Genomic DNA, 20,837 nt, shown 5'->3' on the forward strand with positions numbered 1-20,837 from the left:
ATAAGCCTAAAATATGTTTTCCAGTCCAGTGAAAGTTACAGTGTGTGTGTGTGTTAAACCTCTGATTTCCGGGATCTACATGGTCGTGAATTCAAGCATCAAGTTGCCATTTTTATAGTGGAAACGTTGCATGACATGAATAGTGTTAGCAAGTACTTGTACAACCTGGATTTCTTTCCCTTTTCCTAGTCACAATAACATGTATAGTGGGTGTTGGACTACTGAGAAAGAAGAAAACGGGGGACTTTTATTCAATTACATGTACGTTGTACATAAACATGGTGTATGTTATTGGTTAAAATAATAAAAATGACATAGTAAGAAAAGCAGAAGTGTATGACTACACTACTTGGATATTCTCAGTTTGAAATCCTTTTAACACTTTATTTCCCATAATTGTAAAAATTGCAAAAAAACAAAAAAATAAGACTGTAGTCCATATTAACTGTAGTCCAAGACAGCTTTACATGAAAAAAAAGACAAATATTTCCTACTCTCCATGTACTCATTCTACCTAAGAGAATAAAATCCATTAAATAAAAAGATGCCACACAGGTGTCCTGAAAAGATCAAGCGGTATGACTGTCATTGCTTGTGCGACGTTGCACAAAGTTCAGTATGAAATGCAATTCAGTATGAAAATAGCCAACAACAATATGACAATCTCTGGGAGACTTAAAGCAGTGGAGGCTGCTGAGGGGAGGACGGCTCATAATAATGGCAAGAACAGAGCGAATGGAATGGCATCAAACACCTGGAAACCAAGATTTCTTGGAAACCATGTGTTTGATGTATTTGATACCATTCCACTCCAGTCATTACCACGAGCCTGTCCTCCCCAATTAAGATGCCACCAACCTCCTGTGACCTAAAAGTAATAAACAATAAGGTTAAAGGGTCAAAGAATGCAGAAATATTAATTTGCACAAAAGAAAATACACAGTAAAAACACACAAAAAACAAGTTGCCAGCTAGAAGTAACTGAAGTTTGGGCTACTGTGATAAAAGATTTCGAAAATCACCTGTTTTACATAACATTGTTATAAAAACTAGGCTTAAATGTGAGCTCAGGCAGACCATGGTCAGCAGACAGTGTTTTCTGTTCTGTGTAAAATTCCACAGCACACTGGATACCCCTTGACCCCTGCAAGTGTAGGTGTAGTATGTCAGACAGTTCTCTTCAGACGCTGCTGCAGGTGTAGGTGTAGTGTTTGAAATTCCATTGTGTGCCGACAAGAGCCGTGAAGCCATCACACCACACCCTCTCCAGGGTTACACCCCACCCCTCTCACCCCACCTCAGCACAGACACACCAGACCATATCTGCGGGGAAGAGTATGGGAGGATGGTGGGGGTGAGGAGGGATCACGGTGGGAGGAAATTACTCTGCCCCCAAAAAAACTTGGTCTGAGTATATAAGGGGAAGCCTGAAATAACACAGTCAGGAAAATAAACACACTCTAACGTGAGAGAGGACTATAAAGGAGGCAGACAGAAAGGCCGTTTCTATGGTGTTGAGTGTTGTTTGTTGTTGGAGCCACTCCCTGCGTTGAATAAACATAATTGAGATGTTTGAGGAATCCAGACAGTTGCACTTGGCGGTGTTTTAGTAGTTGGCATCGAACAGAACCTGATGGTTTAAGGACGCCTCTTCTTCTATGGTTTCCATGGTTTCCTATGAGATCACTTGTTTAGATCAGTAAGAACTGTTTACAACTATACTGTAGGAAAACCCTCTACATTAAAAACACATAATACATACATGAGTAGCACTTGTAAAAATGGAAAGTCAATTAAGGAGCCTAGAGTTTAGTTTACTGCTATTTTAACATCTCTTCAGACTTTATATCACTCAACTTTAGGGTCCATAACAAGTCTTTGTCATGTTGTTCAGTGATATCCACCACTGGTTTCCATGTTTTACACCAAACCCTCTTCATTCACATTAAATGGACAAAACAAACCAACAAAGTTTCCCTAATGAAAATGTAAAAATATTGGAAAATCTCCACTCTCCAATGGCACAGTTTCGTCTGATAGCTTGACCTTGCTCTTCCCAGCATTCCGGCTCTCACTTCAGGGGTTTCTCCCGCGTCTCCCGCTTCAGGAACATTTTGTTTTGGATCTCATTGAGTGAGAGGGACACGGAGCAGCGGGATGGATTCTCCTTCCTGTACATGATGCTCTCCTTAATGGCCTCTTTTATCACCTGGTCAAGAGAGATGTGGAATGGATAAAACACTCTGTATTAACCTACACAAGTGGTTAGTCAAATGACCGTTAACAAGAAATCATAATTAATTTAAATGTGGTTAGAGGTTAGATAAAAAACAATCAGCATAGGCCTACACAGATGTTTGAAGTTCCATGTCCGGGGGACCCCTAGTTACTGACAGATAATTGAGCAAACATTGATGTTTCTGGAATGTTTTACATACATTACATCTGCCTGGCTGAACTGACATTTACATTGTTGCAATGTTGTTTTACATACATTAGTTCTGGCTAACCAAACTGACCTCTTTGTTGAGGGTGGTTTGAGCAGGAATCAGGAGCAGGAATCAGTATCTACCTACATACAGTACTTCTGTCATATCGAGAAACCCCTTTAGTCATTGGCATATTAGTTCTGACCGACTGAACTGACCTTTTGATTCGTGGGATCTTTTTAGACAGCCACACAAAGTGCATAAGAGCCAGAACAACTGAATGTCAATTTGACCTTGATGTTGTAAAACACACCAACACCATAACACACCAACCCCAGAGAAAACTAGTATGGCTCCAGCATTCAAATTGACCTTGATGTTTGAACATTCCATATCGACATACCCGTTTTTAGAGCTCCTAATTTATCTAACTCTTCCAATGACTGTCTGACCTTCTAACATATTTAGAAATGGAGGTACAGTAGCCAGTGGTGAGGCAGTTGAAGGCTGAACGTACCTCGATGTTGTTGAGCGTGTTGAACTCCATGAGGTCGTGGAGCTGTGTGAAGGCCTGGTTGGAGTACTGGAAGTTAAACGTGGAGTACGGCGTCTCAGGGTCGTCGAAGATGTCAAAGTCAGCCATCTCCTTCTCCTTTTCTGTCTCACGAGGAACTCCTTCAAACACACAGCAACAGGATGATATGTACTTCAGAAAGTATCAACACCCCTTGACTTTTTCCACATTGTGTTGTGTTACAGCCTGAATTTAAAATGGATTAAATTGAGATGTTGTGTCACTGGCCTACACACAATACCCCATAATGTCAACGTGGAATTAGACATTTTTACAAATTAATAAAAATGTAGAGCTGAAATGTCTTTAGTCAATAAGTATTCAACCTCTTTGTTATGGCAAGCCTAAATAAGTTAAGGAGTAAAAATGTGCTTAAAAAGTCATGGACTCACAGATAAGTGTTTTTAACATTATTTTTTTAGGACTACCTCATCTTTGTACTCCACACATAAAATTATCTGTAAGGTCCCTCAGTCGAGCAGTGAATTTCAAACACATGTTCAACCACAAAGACCAGGATGGTTTTTCCAATGCCTCCCAAAGAAGGGTACCTATTGGTAGATGGGTAAAAAAAAGGAGACTTCAAAATCCCTTTGAGCATGGTAAAGTTATTAATCACACTTTGGATGGTGTATCAATACATCCAGTCACTACAAATATACAGGAGTCCTTCATAACTCAGTTGGCAGAGAGGAAGGAAACCACTCAGGATTTCACCATGAGGCCAATGGTGACTTTAAAACAGTTATAGAGTTTAATGGCTGTGACAAGAGAGAACTGGGGATGGATCAACAACATTGTAGTTACTCTCCAATAATAACCTGAATGACAGAGTGAAATGAAGAAAGCCTGTGAATACTTTCTGAAGGCACTATATGTCCTTCAGGATGATAGTGACTATGACTAACTAATAATTGGCCATATACCATTCTTTCCTTGTGTGACAGTGATAGCTAATACTAGCCTATATCATATGACTCATTGAGAACTATGGATGTTTCAGCCCAAGCTCCAGGGTGATGGTGAGCTGTCAACCCGTTTTAACAAACGATGGCTAGTCATTTTATTTACATGGCAATTTCTCCTCCACTCGGGGCAATACGAGTGCCTGTTAACATCTTATCTCTTAAACCGTGAGTTATGGCTCTGAATGTCATGGGTTCAATAGAACATCCCTAAAAGATGCACAAAAAACAATATAAGATTCAGAATGGTTGACTCTTTCCTTTTAACAACTCGGAATGAACGCCTTAACTTAACCCTTGAGGTTAGCTTCGATTTCACTGTTGAGTTAGAGCTGGGACGATAAACTGCAAATGATTGACACCGACCATACCGATCACTTATCGCAGGAATTTTGCTGATATCGTTCATTGTGATAAGTAGTCTGTACATGAGAAATGTGAAGTTTGAAATGAAATAAGTTTGCTAATACGGGTGATTGTTAATTGGACAATTGATGGCTACAACCATAGTACTTTACAACCATAGTCCGACGGGCCCCGACATTATACATCGAGTCAGGGCCGGGTATGGCCTGTTTTTCCATCAATAACTAGGGTACGGGCAAGGCTCGGGTATCACTAAATCGATTACTAACATTTTTAAGCTGAGCCATTTGCTTGTGCTCTGCTGCGCAACACAGCCATATCTGACTGAGATCGAAGATCATAACATGGTGTCAGAAGTGCTTCTATCTCAAATATATTTCACAGAAAATAATAATGTTCCTCGAGTTTTGTCAGAGTTTAGTGGTAAAAAGTAGATAACCACTAACTGCTTTCTCATGTCTCATCATTGAGCAGAGCAGCCCAAGTGGAGCCGTTGCTTTGGATACTCACAGACGCAGAGCCACCATGAGCAGAGCGCATGCAGAGTGAGCAGCGCACAGGGAGCGGGTGACAGACAGAGAGGAGCAGCTAATGGATTTACTAACAGAGGAAGTTATTTCTGATTTTGGGTTTCGGGCAGGGTCTGGCAGAAGCAATCGGGCATGGGTAGGGCTTAACATTCATGCCCATGCAGGGCTCTAACTGAGGACGTGGACTAGACAAAATGGCCACACACTACGTAATCTGTTGCCTGCAGGTACAGCAACTATTTCCGTCTGCCTTACGAGGTTGGGTTGGGTTGTTAAAACATGTCTTCTCATGTATTTCCTAATTCCATGAATGAATGATCACTAAATGATGACACACTTGTCACTGACTCTACAGGGAAATACCAGACCAGTGATATGGCCTACTCTCTCTCCTACACAACACAAATACAGCAGAGGATATATACATGTGAGTGTCCCTCGTTCGTGAGGCCCTAAAACACTATAATTCAGTGTGTGAGCTGAGGAGAGAGGCCTGGCCAATGTCTATGTGTGTCCCTGTCTTCCTATGGCCGATGATGTATACCCTGTTTACACACACTTCGCTCCCAGCATAGCAAGAGATTCCCACCATAGCACCTGGTCACAGATCTTCTCCTTATGAGTCACCCCACCAGGCAGCTTTTAAGATACCAATCCCACACACAACCCTCTTTTCTAGCATAAACCTTCAACTTCCTTAGGAGCATATTCCCTATGGGCAAACACAGTCAGTAAGGAGCGTACTCTTATGTATGGAATACACTACCGTTCAAAAGTTTGGAGTCACCTAGAAATGTCCTTGTTTTTGAAAGAAAAGCACATTTTTTTTGTCCATTAAAATAACATCAAATTGATCAGAAATACAGTGTAGACATTGTTAATGTTGTAAATAACTATTGTAGCTAGGACTTATTTTGAATGGAATATCTACATAGGCGTACAGAGGCCCATTATCAGCAACCATCACTCCTGTGTTCCAATGGAATGTTGTGTTAGCTAATCCAAGTTTATCATTTTAAAAGGCTAATTGATCATTGGAAAACCCTTTTGCAATTATGTTAGCACAGCTGAAAACTGTTGTTCTGATTAAAGAAGCAATAAAACTGGCCTTCTTTAGACTAGTTGAGTATCTTGAGCATCAGCATTTGTGGGTTTGATTACAAGGTGAGAAATTGCCAAGAAACTGAAGATCTCGTACAGCGCTGCGTACTACTCCCTTCACAGAACAGAGAAAACTGTCTCTAACCAGTATAGAAAGAGGAGTGGGAGGCCCCGGTGCACAACTGAGCAAGAGGACAAGTACATTAGAGTGTCTAGTTTGAGAAACAGGCGCCTCACATGTCCTCAACTGGCAGCTTCATTAAATAGTACCCGCAAAACACCAGTCTCAATGTCAACAGTGAAGAGGCGACTCCGGGATGCTGGCTTCTAGGCAGAGTTCCTCTGTCCAGTGTCTGTGTTCTTTTGCCCATCTTAATCTTTTCTTTTTAATGGCCAGTCTGAGATATGGCTTTTTCTTTGCAACTCTGCCTAGAAAGCCAGCATCCCGCAGTCGCCTCTTCACTTTGCACACATTTCTAAAAACCTGTTTTTGCTTTGTCATTATGGGGTATTGTCTGTAGATTGATGAGTAAAAAAATTATTTAATCCATTTCAGAATAAGGCAAAACGTAACAAAAATGTTGAAAAAGTCAAGGGGTCTGAATACTTTCCGAATGCACTGTATTATGTTATTTTATGGCTGGTTAGGACACCTACATGAGTGTCAAAAGTTTATTTTTGTTTGAAAGTTTGTTTCTTAAGTCCTTTGTTGTTGTTGTAATGAATTATGTATATTGTGATTTTTTTTCTTCATAATGTATTTAACATTATGTTAAATATCTAGCAGAAAATACACTTCATGACACTGTCATGAAGCATTATGACTATCCTGTGTCATGTTACTTGGACTAAGTAAATACACTTTATGACATTGTCAAGAAGCATTATGACCATCATAATCATATAAGTCAGATAGGCCTAGTCCTGAAATCTTTTTCTGCATTTATCCTAGTCATCAGCAACAGAACATTAAATAAAGGTTAAAAAAACAGTATGCTAGGGCTGTCCCTGATAAATTGTTTCCATATACAGACACATCCTATGTATTTTTATCAAATCAACTATATGCACTGAGCTTGTCTGATGCTTTAAGAAAATTGTTTGATTAAATAATTAAGACACACAAATGACTAGAGGATTGCAGTTGACTAGCATATCATTACCACATCAATAAACTGGTTATATACTCGATAAACTGGTTATAAACTCAGGGGCTACCGAGTGGCGCAGTGGTCTAAGGCACTACGTCACTACAGACACCCTGGTTCGAATCCAGGCTGTATCACAACCGGCTGCGATTGGGAGTCCCATAGGGCGGCGCACAATTGGCCCAGCATCGTCCGGGTTTGGCCGGGGTAGGACGTCATTGTAAATAATAATTTTTTCTTAAGTGACTTGCCTAGTTAAATAAAGGTTAAATAGAAAAATCAACTCACAACGTAACACATTACATAAAAATGGATGCACACGACGTGACAAATAAACTTGAAACGGGGGAACGTTTACTGGTTGCACAGGAGGTAAAGGGGAAGTCAGATGTGTGGAATACATTTGACTAGTTGTGGAAAATACTGGAGATCAAGAAAAATAAGGTAAGGAGCAAGCGCTTCGTACATATTATGTGTGCCAAACAGCTGCTGTTAGATTACAACAATTTTTCTGACCGTTTGGAACAACGTAAACAACACTAAATAAATTGTAAGCATACTACAGAGTCTGTTGTAACATTTTTTTTTTTTTTTGTAAAGCCTCTATTACATCAAAGTCAAAAACAGTCGCATTCATTCGTTAATGAAATTTCCCGAAATGGAACAGTTTAGGCCTATTTATTGTTTATGGTAATTATTATTTTATTTTAAAACTAAAATGCTTGATTGCATTTCACGTCATGAATAACTTGTATGCTGTGTGATGACATGAACAAATAAATGATTGATTGATACAGTAGCCTATATAAGTATTGAAATATAGGCCTACGTAAGTTACGTTATTAAGACTAAAGAGGATGCTCTCTTTGGCCTACAGCTCAATGGTGGTTCAACAAGACTGCTATACTAACCTTACTAATGATAATGACATTACTTATTATTATAATGATGATCATAATAATAGTAATAATAACAATAAGAAGGAGATCAAGGAAAAAGGATGGTTATTATTATTATTATAAATTATAATTTGGAACAGTGTAAACAACATTAAATACATTATAAATAATACCAGAGGCTGGTCTAACAAAACAAGTGTAAAGCCTTTATTACAGCATAGCAAAGATTAAAAACAGCAAGAGGATTGCTGCTCACGGAATCATTAGACCACCAACCAAACAGTAAAACAGGCAACAGAAGCAGGATGTGTCTTATTTATGTAGATATGGATGATTTATAAAGCCAGGCACATTTAACGGTTAGGCTATTGGTTATAGACCTAATTAAGTTGGGGTTTCCTCTCTCCTCACTTTTCTTAGATAATTAAGGCAAGGATTGTTTTCTCATCTCCTAACTCCACTGCTGCCTCCGCCACATTGTTCTCAACACCAATATGCTGTTTAACTTTACCATTATGCACATAGCAACAAGCGCCAATTCAACAGCGCACTGATGTGTTTCAGAACCGTGGATAGCGACCATTTGTTATAAAAACTGTATTTGTATTGCACCATTGTACATAATATAAGTCTAAGACTGATGGACTGTGCCATCCCCACGGCCTCCACAATGGATCAGTCCACTCAACCAGGCACGTATCAGACAGGTGTCTTATACACCATGATTTTCTTTTTCTTTTTTTTTCTTGTATACCAGACTACTGCTCGACTAAAGAAATCTAATATATTTCCCATACACAACCTGTACAGACATGCATATGGTATACACAAGAGTTGTGGACTCGAATAACAGTGACTTGGTCCTACCTCAGTTATACAGTACACATACAGTACTTACCAGGGGCTTTGAACGTCCTGAAGTTGATGTTGACCAGGACAAAATGGATGACAGTGGGGCAGTTCCTTTCCCCCTTTTTTGGCTTGAAGACGTAGCACTCTTTCAGGCCCTCGCGGTCAAACACTTTAGGGTCGATCTTAGGGAACGGCAGTTTGTTCATCCGGGCCCACTTCTCAGCCAGCAGAAGCTCCTATATACCAAACACAAGTCAAAAAGCTAGCCTCTTGATTACTATTGCATAGTTCAATTATTAAAACTTTTATCTTAACACCTTAATAATTACACAGAAATTGCTCACAAAAAAATTATCAATGATAAAATGAAATAAACACAAAGATTTTAAAACCAGGAAGTACTGGCAGGTAGCGCTTGTCATCACAATGACCTTGAAGGGCGGGCTGGAGTCGCTGGGGCGAGCTGAGAAGTCAAAGGAGATGATGAGGTCGACGCCACGCTGCGGCCGCAGGATGAGGGGGTACGGGAGGTTATAGGTCAAACCACTGTCTACTATATGGATCTTCTTACTCTTCACGTCCAGGGGCTCGTAGATATCAGCAAACTCATCGGGGTCTGAGAACGTTATGGAATACGATGCAGAATAAATACAGAACGTGTTAAGGTAGAAATGTTGTGTGGATGGGTATGTGGAGGTGTGGGTGTGTGTGTGTGTGTATGGTCATACTATAGCGGTTTCCATTTGTACACAGTCTGGCATTTAGTAACGTTATTGTGCTGTAACTGTACTGTAATTGAGGCAGTTTTATTATGCACTCAGACTTAAATAAAATCACCACCATAACCTTTCAATAACTCCACCGTAAGTCTATTGAATAGTACACAGCTCCAACAAGAGCTCTATTGCCAAATTCTACTGGATCTAGAATCTGCTTTATTTAGACTGTAACAACAGTCATAGACCTGTCAAACAGGTATATCTGGAATATAGAATCTAGAATGTGTTACATCTAGAACTCCTGGATCACCAGATTTGACATCTGACCTGTGACAGCGTCCACCTCATCCTCGACGGAGGCGCAGGAGTTCTGGTACATGAAGTCTCCGAAGGTGGAGAAGGGCATGTTGGTGTTGAGGTTGAGGCCCAGCATGAAGTTATGGACCTTCCCCGCCCGCCCCTCCCGTGTGTTGAACAGTGAGGAGTCGCTGAAGAGGGAGGTGATCATTCGCTGGACCCAGCTGTTCTGGGCGGTGCGGTGGTACTCATCATCCGGGTTCTCACTGCCTCCTGGAAAGGAGAGATATTGAAATCAGAAAAGATGCAAGGGAGAGAGAAGGGGACAATGTTGATAAAGAGAGGCACATGGGATGTACTTGTAAGCTTACAGGATAATTGGTAGCTAGAGGTGCTTGATAGTCCTTGATCTGAAGTGCACACCTGTAGATCTTGACTTTTCTCCCTGGCACTTACAGTTGAAGTCGGAAGTTTACATACACTTAGGTTGGAGTCATTAAAACTATTTTTTCAACCACTCCACAAATGTCTTGTTAACAAACTATAGTTTTGGCAAGTTGGTTAGAACATCTACTGTGTGCATGACACAAGTAATTTTTCCAACAATTGTTCACAGACAGATTATTTCACTTATAATTCACTGTATCACAATTCCAGTGGGTCAGAAGTTTACATACACTAAGTTGACTGTGCCTGATGTCATGGCTTTAGAAGCTTCTGATAGAATAATTGACATCATTTGAGTCAATTGGAGATGTACCTGTGGATGTATTTCAAGGTCTACCTTCAAACTCAGTGACTCTGCGTGACATCATGGGAAAATCAGCCAAGACCTCAGAAAAAAAATTGGAGGCCTCCACAAGTCTGGTTCATCCTTGGGATTTCCAAACGCCTGAAGGTACCACATTCATCTGTACAAACAATAGTACGAAAGTATAAACATGGGACCACGCAGCCGTCATACCGCTCAGGAAGGAGACGCGCTCTGTCTCCTAGAGATGAATGTACTTTTGTGCGAAAAGTGCAAATCAATCCCAGAACAACAGCAAAGGACCTTGTGAAGATACTGGAGGAAACAGGTACAAATGTATCTATATCCACAGTAAAACGAGTCCTATGTCAACATAACCTGAAAGGCCCCTCAGCATGGAAGATGCCACTGCTCCAAAACTGCCATAAAAACGCCAGACTACGGTTTGCAACTGCACATGGGGACAAAGATCGTACTTTTGGAGAAATGTCCTCTGGTCTGATGAAACAAAAATAGAACTGTTTGGCCATAATGACCATCATTATGTTTGGAGGAAATTGGGGGAGGCTTGCAAGCCAAAGAACACCACCCCAACCGTGAACCACGGGGTGGCAGCATCATTTTGTGGGGGTGCTTTGCTGCAGGAGGGACTGGTGCACTTCACAAAATAGATGGTATCATGAGGGAAGAAAATTATGTGGATATATTGAAGCAACATCTCAAGACATCAGTCACGAAGTTAAAGCTTGGTCGCAAATGGGTCTTCCAAATGGACAATGACCCCAAGCATACTTCCAAAGTTGTGGCAAAATGGCTTAAGGAGAACAAAGTGAAGGTATTGGAGTGGCCATCACAAAGCCCTGACCTCAATCCCATAGAAACTTTGTGGGCAGAACTGAAAAAGCGTGTGCGAGCAAGGCGGCCTACCAACCTGACTCAGTTACACCAGCTCTGTCAGGAGGAATGGGCCAAAATTCACCCAACTTATTGTGGGAAGCTTGTGGAAGGCTACCCGAAACGTTTGACCCAAGTTAAACTATTTAAAGGTAATGCTACCAAATACTAATTGAGTGTATCTAAACTTCTGACCCACTGGGAATGTGATGAAAGAAATAAAAGCTGAAATAAATCATTCTCTCTGCTATTATTCTGACATTTCACATTGTTAAAATAAAGTGGTGATCCTAACTGACCTAAGACAGGGAATTTTTACTAGGATTAAATGTCAGGAATTGTTTAAAACTGAGTTTAAATGTACTTGGCTAAGGTGTACAGTGAGGGAAAAAAGTATTTGATCCCCTGCTGATTTTGTACATTTGCCCACTGACAAAGAAATGAGCAGTCTATAATTTTAATGGTAGGTTTATTTGAACAGTGAGAGACAGAATAACAACAAAAAAATCCAGAAAAATGCATGTCAAAAATGTTATAAATTGATTTGCATTTTAATGAGGGAAATAAGTATTTGACCCCCTCTCAATCAGAAAGATTTCTGGCTCCCAGGTGTCTTTTATACAGGTAACGAGCTGAGATTAGGAGCACACTCTTAAAGGGAGTGCTCCTAATCTCAGCTTGTTACCTGTATAAAAGACACCTGTCCACAGAAGCAATCAATCAATCAGATTCCAAACTCTCCACCATGACCAAGACCAAAGAGCTCTCCAAGGATGTCAGGGACAAGATTGTAGACCTACACAAGGCTGGAATGGGCTCCAAGACCATCGCCAAGCAGCTTGGTGAGAAGGTGACAACAGTTTGTGCGATTATTCGCAAATGGAAGAAACACAAAAGAACTGTCAATCTCCCTCGGCCTGGGGCTCCATGCAAGATCTCACCTTGTGGAGTTGCAATGATCATGACAACGGTGAGGAATCAGCCCAGAACTACACGGGAGGATCTTGTCAATGATCTCAAGGCAGCTGGGACCATAGTCACCAAGAAAACAATTGGTAACACACTACGCCGTGAAGGACTGAAATCCTGCAGCGCCCGCAAGGTCCCCCTGCCCAAGAAAGCACATATACATGCCCGTCTGAAGTTTGCCAATGAATATCTGAATGATTCAGAGGACAACTGGGTGAAAGTGTTGTGGTCAGATGAGACCAAAATGGAGCTCTTTGGCAGCAAGGAGGAGGAATGCTGCCTATGACCCCAAGAACATAATCCCCACCGTCAAACATGGAGGTGGAAACATTATGCTTTGGGGGTGTTTTTCTGCTAAGGGGACAGGACAACTTCACCGCATCAAAGGGACGATGGACGAGGCCATGTACCGTCAAATCTTGGGTGAGAACCTTCTTCCCTCAGCCAGGGCATTGAAAATGGGTCGTGGATGGGTATTCCAGCATGACAATGACCCAAAACACACGGCCAAGGCAACAAAGGAGTGGCTCAAGAAGAAGCACATTAAGGTCCTGGAGTGGCCTAGCCAGTCTCCAGACCTTAATCCCATAGAAAATCTGTGGAGGGAGCTGAAGGTTCGAGTTGCCAAACGTCAGCCTCGAAACCTTAATGACTTGGAGAAGATCTGCAAAGAGGAGTGGGACAAAATCCCTCCTGAGATGTGTGCAAACCTGGTGGCCAACTACAAGAAACGTCTGACCTCTGTGATTGCCAACAAGGGTTTTGCCACCAAGTACTAAGTCATGTTTTGCAGAGGGGTCAAATACTTATTTCCCTCATTAAAATGCAAATAAATGTCTAACATTTTTTACATGTGTTTTTCTGGATTTTTGTTGTTGTTATTCTGTCTCTCACTGTTCAAATAAGCCTACCATTAAAATTATAGACTGATAATTTCTGTCAGTGGGCAAACGTACAAAATCAGCATGGGATCAAATACTTTTTTCCTCACTGTATGTAAACTTCCGACTTCAACTGTAATTGATCAATCAATCAGTCCACACACCTGAATACCCAGGTATAATACTATCACATACAGTATATACTGTAAAGTAGGTATATTCAGTCTGATAGTACAAGGACTGGAGTTGTGACTGGAGATGTGCACCTTTGCCCTTTTTACTTACACATGACCAAGCACCTTCCTTCTCTATCATCTCTCTCTCTCTCCCTATAATCTCTCTCTATCATCTCTCTCTCTATATATAATCTCTCTCTATCATCTCTCTCTATATATAATCTCTCTCTATCATCTCTCTCTCATCTCTCTTTCTAATCTCTCTCTATCATCTCTCTATCTCTCTCTCCACAACACTAACACCTGCCACCTAAAAACAGAGATTGATCACCTCAGAGGCTAGCCACCCACACATTCTTGACCCACAACAGGTTTAACAGAGACAAAAAAATCCTCAGAGCCATTATCTACCAACCACACCCACATTAAAAAATACTACAGTTAACTATAGAATACTACAGTACTTACTATAGAATTCTATAGTAAACTGTAGTATAATGTAGAATACTATACTACACTGTAGTATCCTTCAAACATGTAGTACTTGAAATGTTGTATAAAATGTGTAGTATACTGTAGAATACTATAGTACATTCTACAGTATTATCCACAAAAAAAGCACTCAGGTAAATACTACAGTAATGTCCGCAAAAACACTAGACTTTTTGAACAATATTAAATACTACAGTATTTCATTTGAATACACCAGCCCATTCCCCTCCCCCATCACAATTTGTGCCAGACCATATATTGTGTTCCCTACAGGTTGTAGAAAAGAGCAGAATCTCTGAACTATCTGTTCAGACCCCAGTCCTAACTCCCTACAGGTTGTAGAAAATGTGCTCTTCTAGTATTTCTCCAGTAGGTTTCATGAAGGAGAAATAATCCACTTCTATGTCAAAGATAAAACAAAAACACTACATTAAATACTATATTACAATCTGCAAAAACACTACATTAATTACTATATTATATACTACAGTTTTATTTTACTACAGTATTTATACTATAGTTAACTGTAAATACTACATTATACAACAGTAACTAGTACAGTATTCACTATAGTATTTATACCATAGTAAGTATACTATAGTATTTTTACATGTTGGCACAGAGACAGCCACGCTAGCTACATCTGCAAAGAACAACCACTGACAGCTAGTTGAACCTGATGCAACACGGTTGGTTTAATTGCCAGGGGGTGAAATTAAGTCTGATGCACTCACCTCAACTTATGTTCCAGCATGATGCATAAATACATAAGAATGTGTTATAATTAAATAAAGGAAAGAGACGTAACGTATGAAAAATGCAGCGTCGGGGCGGTGACTTCCCAGAAGCAGTTTAAATATGTCAAAACAGAAGCTGATGCATTGCAGAGATTTGTTTCAACCATTAGACCATACACTTCTTCAGGATTCTGTTTATTTCCTATGAATCGTTATGCTTCATGGGTATTGTAGTCCTCACCTTTCCGAGGCTCCTCGTCATTGTCCATACTCTCCTCCCCCACGATGTGTTGAGGTTTTATCTGTTCTGTGGGAAGAGACAAGGACATCTTCCTCAATCACACTTTCACTGACATCCAAGTCTTCAGTCACCATCTCAAAAACGTAGAGCTTATCATGGCCTAACCGGTGTCACTTATATTAGGCTGTCCAATTAGCTTTCAATTGTTTAGGCCCTACCTTTTTATAAACTAATGGCTTACATAACAAACACAATAAAACAATCTGCGTATAACATAAATCAGTCTGTTCTTGGAATGTGTGTAGGAGTATATGTGTAGTCACTGCACTTGCAAGCTGGTATGTACTGTATTGTTGTGTAGGTGTGGGTGTTGGTGAATTACCGGTATGTGTGTGTGTGTTGGTGAATTACCGGTGTGTGTGTATTGGTGTGTTAAAAGGTAAAATCAAACCTCAACAGCCCATTAACCAAACATCTTCATAAGCCTTTATAAATAGTGACAGGAAGCTGAACATAATCTTTGTTTCCATTGAAGGGAATCACACCCTCATCTGAGAAACCCCAGGAGAAAGTTATTTTGGGAACCGATTGACGGGTGTGATGTGAGTTGGCATCAGGTACAGCTGTCACTCGCGTGTCACATAAAGCTGCGTAATAGGAAACAGACTACAATGGGAGGTGCAGTTGGCCTGCGTTGTGCAGAGCAGACACGACACATCGGAATGGGGACTGTGGGCTAACACATCAAATTGGAACTAAGCCTTTGAGATTAGCACAATAAGTGCCTCCAGGTATCAGTCACTGGGACAATGCTGTATGAGCTGCACTGTAAGTAGATACTAGAAAGATGTACGCAGGGCTCTTAATTAAAAATGTTCAATGGTAGCAGTAGTGCTCCCAACTTTAAAAAGTTAGGTGCACCAGAAAATATAACCTATATGAATTCTAGGTACTTCTGAAGCATACACTACATTACCACAAGTATGTGGACACCTGCTCATCGAACATCTCATTCCAAAATCATGGGAATTAATATGGCGTTTGTCCCCCCGTTGCTGCTATAACAGAATCAACTCATCTGGGAAGGATTTCCAACTAGGCAAATCAGTTAAAAAAAAATTCTTATTTACAATGATGGCCTACCCCGGCCCAAGCCCTAATGACGCTGGGCCAATTGTGCACCGCCCTATGGGACTCCCAATCACGGCCTGGAGTTGAACCAGGGTCTGTAGAGAAACCTCTAGCACTGAGATGCAGTGCCTTAGCCCACTGCGCCACTCGGGAGCCCTATGAACATAAACAGGGCTCTAACTCCTCTAGCTCCACAATGAGATGCAGGTCAGGCAGCAGGTGGATAGCCAGCCTGCCAGCTTAGTGGAGTCTGCCACTTGCACAGTCAGTGTAGTAAGCTCAGCTATCCCCATTGAGACCGTGTCCGTGCCTCAATCTAGATTGGGCAAAACTAAACATGGCGGTGTTCGCCTTAGCAATCTCACTGGAATAAAGACGTCCTCCATTCCTGTTATTATTGAAAGAGATTGTGATACCTCACATCTCAAAATAGGACTACTTAGTGTTTGATCCCTCACTTCCAAGGCAGTTATAGTCAATGAACTAATCACTGATCATAATCTTGATGTGATTGGCCTGACTGAAACATGGCTTAAGCAAGATGAATTTACTGTGTTAAATGAGACCTCTCCTGGTTACACTAGTGACCATATCCCCAGCATCCCGCAAAGGCGGAGATGTTACTAACATTTACGATAGCAAATTTCAATTTACCAAATCAAAATGACTGCGTTTTCATCTTTTGAGCTTCTAGTCATGAAATCTATGCAGCCTACACAATCACTTTTTATAGCTACTGTTTACAGGCCTCCTGATCTGTACATAGCGTTCCTCACTGAGTTCCCTGAATTACTATCGGACCTTGTAGTCATGGCAGATAATATATATATTTTTTTGGTGACTTTAATATTCACATGGAAAAGTCCACAGACCCACTCCAAAAGGCTTTCGGAGCCATCATCAACTCAGTGGGTTTTGTCCAACATGTCTCCGGACCTACTCACTGCCACAGTCATACTCTGGACCTAGTTTTGTCCCATGGAATAAATATTGTGGATCTTAATATTTTTCCTTATAATCCTGGACTATCAGAACACCATTTTATTACATTTTCAATTGCAACAAATAATGCCTCCGAAGTAGGAGTTGGGGCAGTGTTATCCCAGTGCACCGGACCCCTCCAAATCTGCGGCTCTGCGCTTTCTACTCCAAGCAGCTGAGCCCCGCCTAGAGGAACTACGATGTAGGGGACCAGGAACTCTTGGCGGTCAAGAAGGCTCTGAAGGCATGGAGGCACTGGCTGGAGGGTTCCAAACACCCTTTCCTGGTGTGTACGCACCACCGCAAACTGGAGTACATCAGGGCAGCGAAGAGGCTAAACCCGAGACAGGCCAGGTGGGCTCTATTTTTTGCCAGGTTCCAATTCACAATTTCCTATAGGCCAGGCTTGAAGAATGTGAAGGCGGACACCCTGTCCCGCCTCTATGACGCAGAAGAGAGGCAGGGAGAGGAGACCCCCATCATCCCTCTATTCCGCATCATCGCGCCAGTGGTGTGGGACGTGGACATACGGTAGGCCCTGCGTACGGAACCCGCACTTGCACAGTGTCCGGAGAATCATGCCTACGTGCCCACAGGTGTACTGGACCGCTTCCTTTCCTGGGCGCACACGGCGCCTGTGCCAGTTCATCCTGGGATTGGCCGTACCATCGCCTGCCTAACAGAGAAGTACTGGTGGCCCACCTTGGCTAGGGACATTCAGATTTATGTCTCTTCCTGCTCCATCTGTGCTCAGTCAAAGACACCCAGACACCTCCCTTATGGTAAGCTCCTTCCCTGGCCGGTTCCACAACAACCATGGTCTCACCTCTCGGTGGACTTTGTCACTGACCTTCCCCCCTCCCAGGGGAACACCACCATTCTCGTCGTTGTGGACCGGTTTTCCAAAGCTTGTCGCCTCCTTCCTCTGCCTGGGCTTCCGTCGGCCATGCAAACCGTGTTGGCACTCGTCTTCCGGCACTACAGGATCCCGGAGGATATTGTGTCAGACTGTGGCCTACAGTTCACCTCACGTGTATGGAAGGCATTCATGGAACACCTGTGGGTCCCGGTCAGTCTCAAGCTAATGGGCAGGTGGAGGAACCTGCCTACCTCCCTGATCAGGAGGTAGGCAGGTTCTTGAGGTGTTACTGTCAGGATCGGCCAGGGTATGGGTGGATGTTCTACCTTGGGCGGAGTACACGCAGTTCATCTTGATGGTTGTACAGTCGTCTCAAATAAAACTGTGAAGGACCTCGGTGTTACTCTGGACCCTGATCTCTCTATTTACAAACATATCAAGACTATTTCAAGGACAGCTTTTTTTCCATCTAAGTCAAATTGCAAAAATCTGAAACTTTCTGTCCAAAAATGATGCAGAAAAGTTAATCCATGCTTTTGTCACTTCTAGATTAGACTACTGCAATGCTCTACTTTCCGGTGATGGGTTCAGATTTCTAAACGTTAAATAATATTAATCATTAGTTATGCTAGAGACATGAGGGGTGCCATAGTCGAGGGTAAATGCCAGGAGTTAATGGTTATCTGTAGGAAGGTCATGGTGGGTGCAATTAAGCTTGGTATGTGCTGAGTGCAGGAAAAACGATTGCATGTGGCAGTATTGATCAATCAAAAATATCCAATGTATTTATAAAGCCCTTTTTACATCAGCTGATGTCACAAAGTGCTCTACAGAAACCCAGCCTAAAACCCCAAACAGCAAGCAATGCATATGTAGAAGCACGGTGGCTAGGAAAAACTCCATAGAAAGGCCGGAACCTAGGAAGAAACCTAGAGAGGAACCAGGCTATGAGGGGTGGCCAGTCCTCTTCTGGTTGTGCCGAGTGGAGATTATAACAGAACTTGGCCAAGATGTTCATAGATGACCAGCAGGGTCAGATAATAATAATCACAGCGGTTGTAGAGGGTGCAACAGGTCAGCACCTCCGAAGTAAATGTCAGTTGGCTTTTCATAGCCGAGCATTCAGAGTATCTCCTTATCTCTGATAAGGGGAGAGAACCGTGGATAAGGGGGTCGAGGTCATATCAGGTCACGTTAAGGGAAGTGGAACCATTTATTGCCCGTATCACTTAGTTTCCTGACTTGCAATAAAGATACAATGTTTAGCGAGAAGGAGAAGACTCCACCCAAAGTGGGATACATTTACCACCACTATTGTAAACATGCTTTTGTCGATTCCGCTGTTCGATCCTTTGGGAAGAATACACTTGGTTTAAGCTTTCATAGTGTTCATCGAGTTCTTTGATAATTAGAACCTAACACCGACTACCCGGATAAAGCACTAAATACACTTCAGTTAGTGCTAAACACGACTGCTAGAATCTTGACTAGAACCCAAAAATGTGATCATATTGCTCCAGTGCTAGCCCCTCTACACTGGCTTCCTGTTAAGGCTAAGGCTGATTTCCAGGTTTTACTGCTAACCTACCTATCTCTCCGATGTGGTCCTGCCGTACATACCTACACATACGCTACGGTCAGAAGACGCAGGCCTCCTTATTGTCCCTAGAATTTCTAAGCAAACAGCTGGAGTCAGGGCTTTCTCCTATAGAGCTACATTTTTATGGAATGGTCTACCTATCCATGTGAGAGACACATACTCGGTCTCGACCTTTAAGTCTTTATTGAAGACTCATCACTTCAGTAGGTCCTATGATTAAGTGTAGTCTGGCCCAGGGGTGTGAAGGTGAACGGAAAGGCACTGGAGCGACGAATCGCTCTTGCTGTCTCTGCCTGGCCTATTCCCCTCTCTCTAACCCTATTACGGGGGCTGAGTCACTGGCTTACTGGTGCTCTTCCATGCCAACCCTAGGAGGGGGGTGTCACTTGAGTAGGTTGAGTCACTGGCGTGATCTTCCTGTCCGGGTTGGCGCCCCCCCTGGGTTCGTGATGTGGGGGAGATCTTCGTGGGCTATACTCAGCCTTGTCTCAGGGTAGTAAGTTGGTGGTTTGAAGAAATCCCTCTAGTGGTGTGGGGTCTGTGCTTTGGCAAAGTGGGTGGGGTTATATCCTGCCTGGTTGGCTCTGTCCGGGGGTATATTCGGACGGGGCCACGGGGCCCCTCCCGTCTCAGCCTCCAGTATTTATACTGCAATAGTTTATGTGTCGGGAGCTAGGGTCAGTCTGTTATATCTGGAGTATTTGTTCTGTCTTATCCGGTGTCCTGTGTGAATTTAAGTATGCTCCCTCTAATTCTCTCTCTCTCCCTCCCATACCGGAGGACCTAGGCCCTGGGACCTTGCCTCAGGAATACCTGGCCTGATGACTCCTTGCTGTCCCCAGTCCCCCAGGTCGTGCTGCTGCTCCAGTTTCAATTGTTCTGCCTGCGGCTATGGAACCCTGACCTGTTCACCAGACGTGCTACCTTGTCCCGGACCTGCTGTTTTCGACTCTCTCTCTCTACCGCACCTGCTGTCTCTAACTCTGAACGCTCGGCTATGAAAAGCCAACTGACATTTACTCCCGAGGTGCTGACCTGTTGCACACTCTACAACCACTGTGATTATTATTATTATTTGACCCTGCTGGTCATCTATGAACGTTTGAACATCTTGGACATGTACTGTTGTAATCTCAACCCGGCACTGCCAGAAGAGGACTGGCCACCCCTCAGAGCCTGGTTTCTTCCTAGGTTCCTGGCTTTCTAGGGAGTTTTTCCTAGCCACCGTGCTTCTACATATGCATT

General features: G+C 42.3%; 1 protein-coding gene across 2 annotated transcripts in view; it reads right to left on the reverse strand.

Annotated features, from left to right (window-relative positions):
• Nucleotides 1-226: 226 nt before the first annotated feature.
• The window catches only part of pla2g4ab (phospholipase A2, group IVAb (cytosolic, calcium-dependent)), a 49,582-nt gene continuing 28,971 nt past the window's right edge, over nucleotides 227-20,837 (reverse strand). For both annotated transcript variants that reach the window (XM_014123555.2, XM_014123556.2), the window contains exons 13-18: nucleotides 15,022-15,087; nucleotides 9,911-10,153; nucleotides 9,296-9,480; nucleotides 8,911-9,100; nucleotides 2,947-3,104; nucleotides 227-2,209 (exon numbers count right to left, since the gene is read on the reverse strand). In XM_014123555.2, coding sequence (XP_013979030.1) covers nucleotides 2,072-2,209; nucleotides 2,947-3,104; nucleotides 8,911-9,100; nucleotides 9,296-9,480; nucleotides 9,911-10,153; nucleotides 15,022-15,087 — 980 coding nt within the window. In that variant the 3' untranslated portion in view covers nucleotides 227-2,071. The remainder of the gene's footprint in view (nucleotides 2,210-2,946; nucleotides 3,105-8,910; nucleotides 9,101-9,295; nucleotides 9,481-9,910; nucleotides 10,154-15,021; nucleotides 15,088-20,837) is intronic.

The sequence above is a fragment of the Salmo salar genome, chromosome ssa10, assembly GCF_905237065.1.
Source record: "Salmo salar chromosome ssa10, Ssal_v3.1, whole genome shotgun sequence".
NCBI classification, from domain to species: domain Eukaryota; kingdom Metazoa; phylum Chordata; class Actinopteri; order Salmoniformes; family Salmonidae; genus Salmo; species Salmo salar.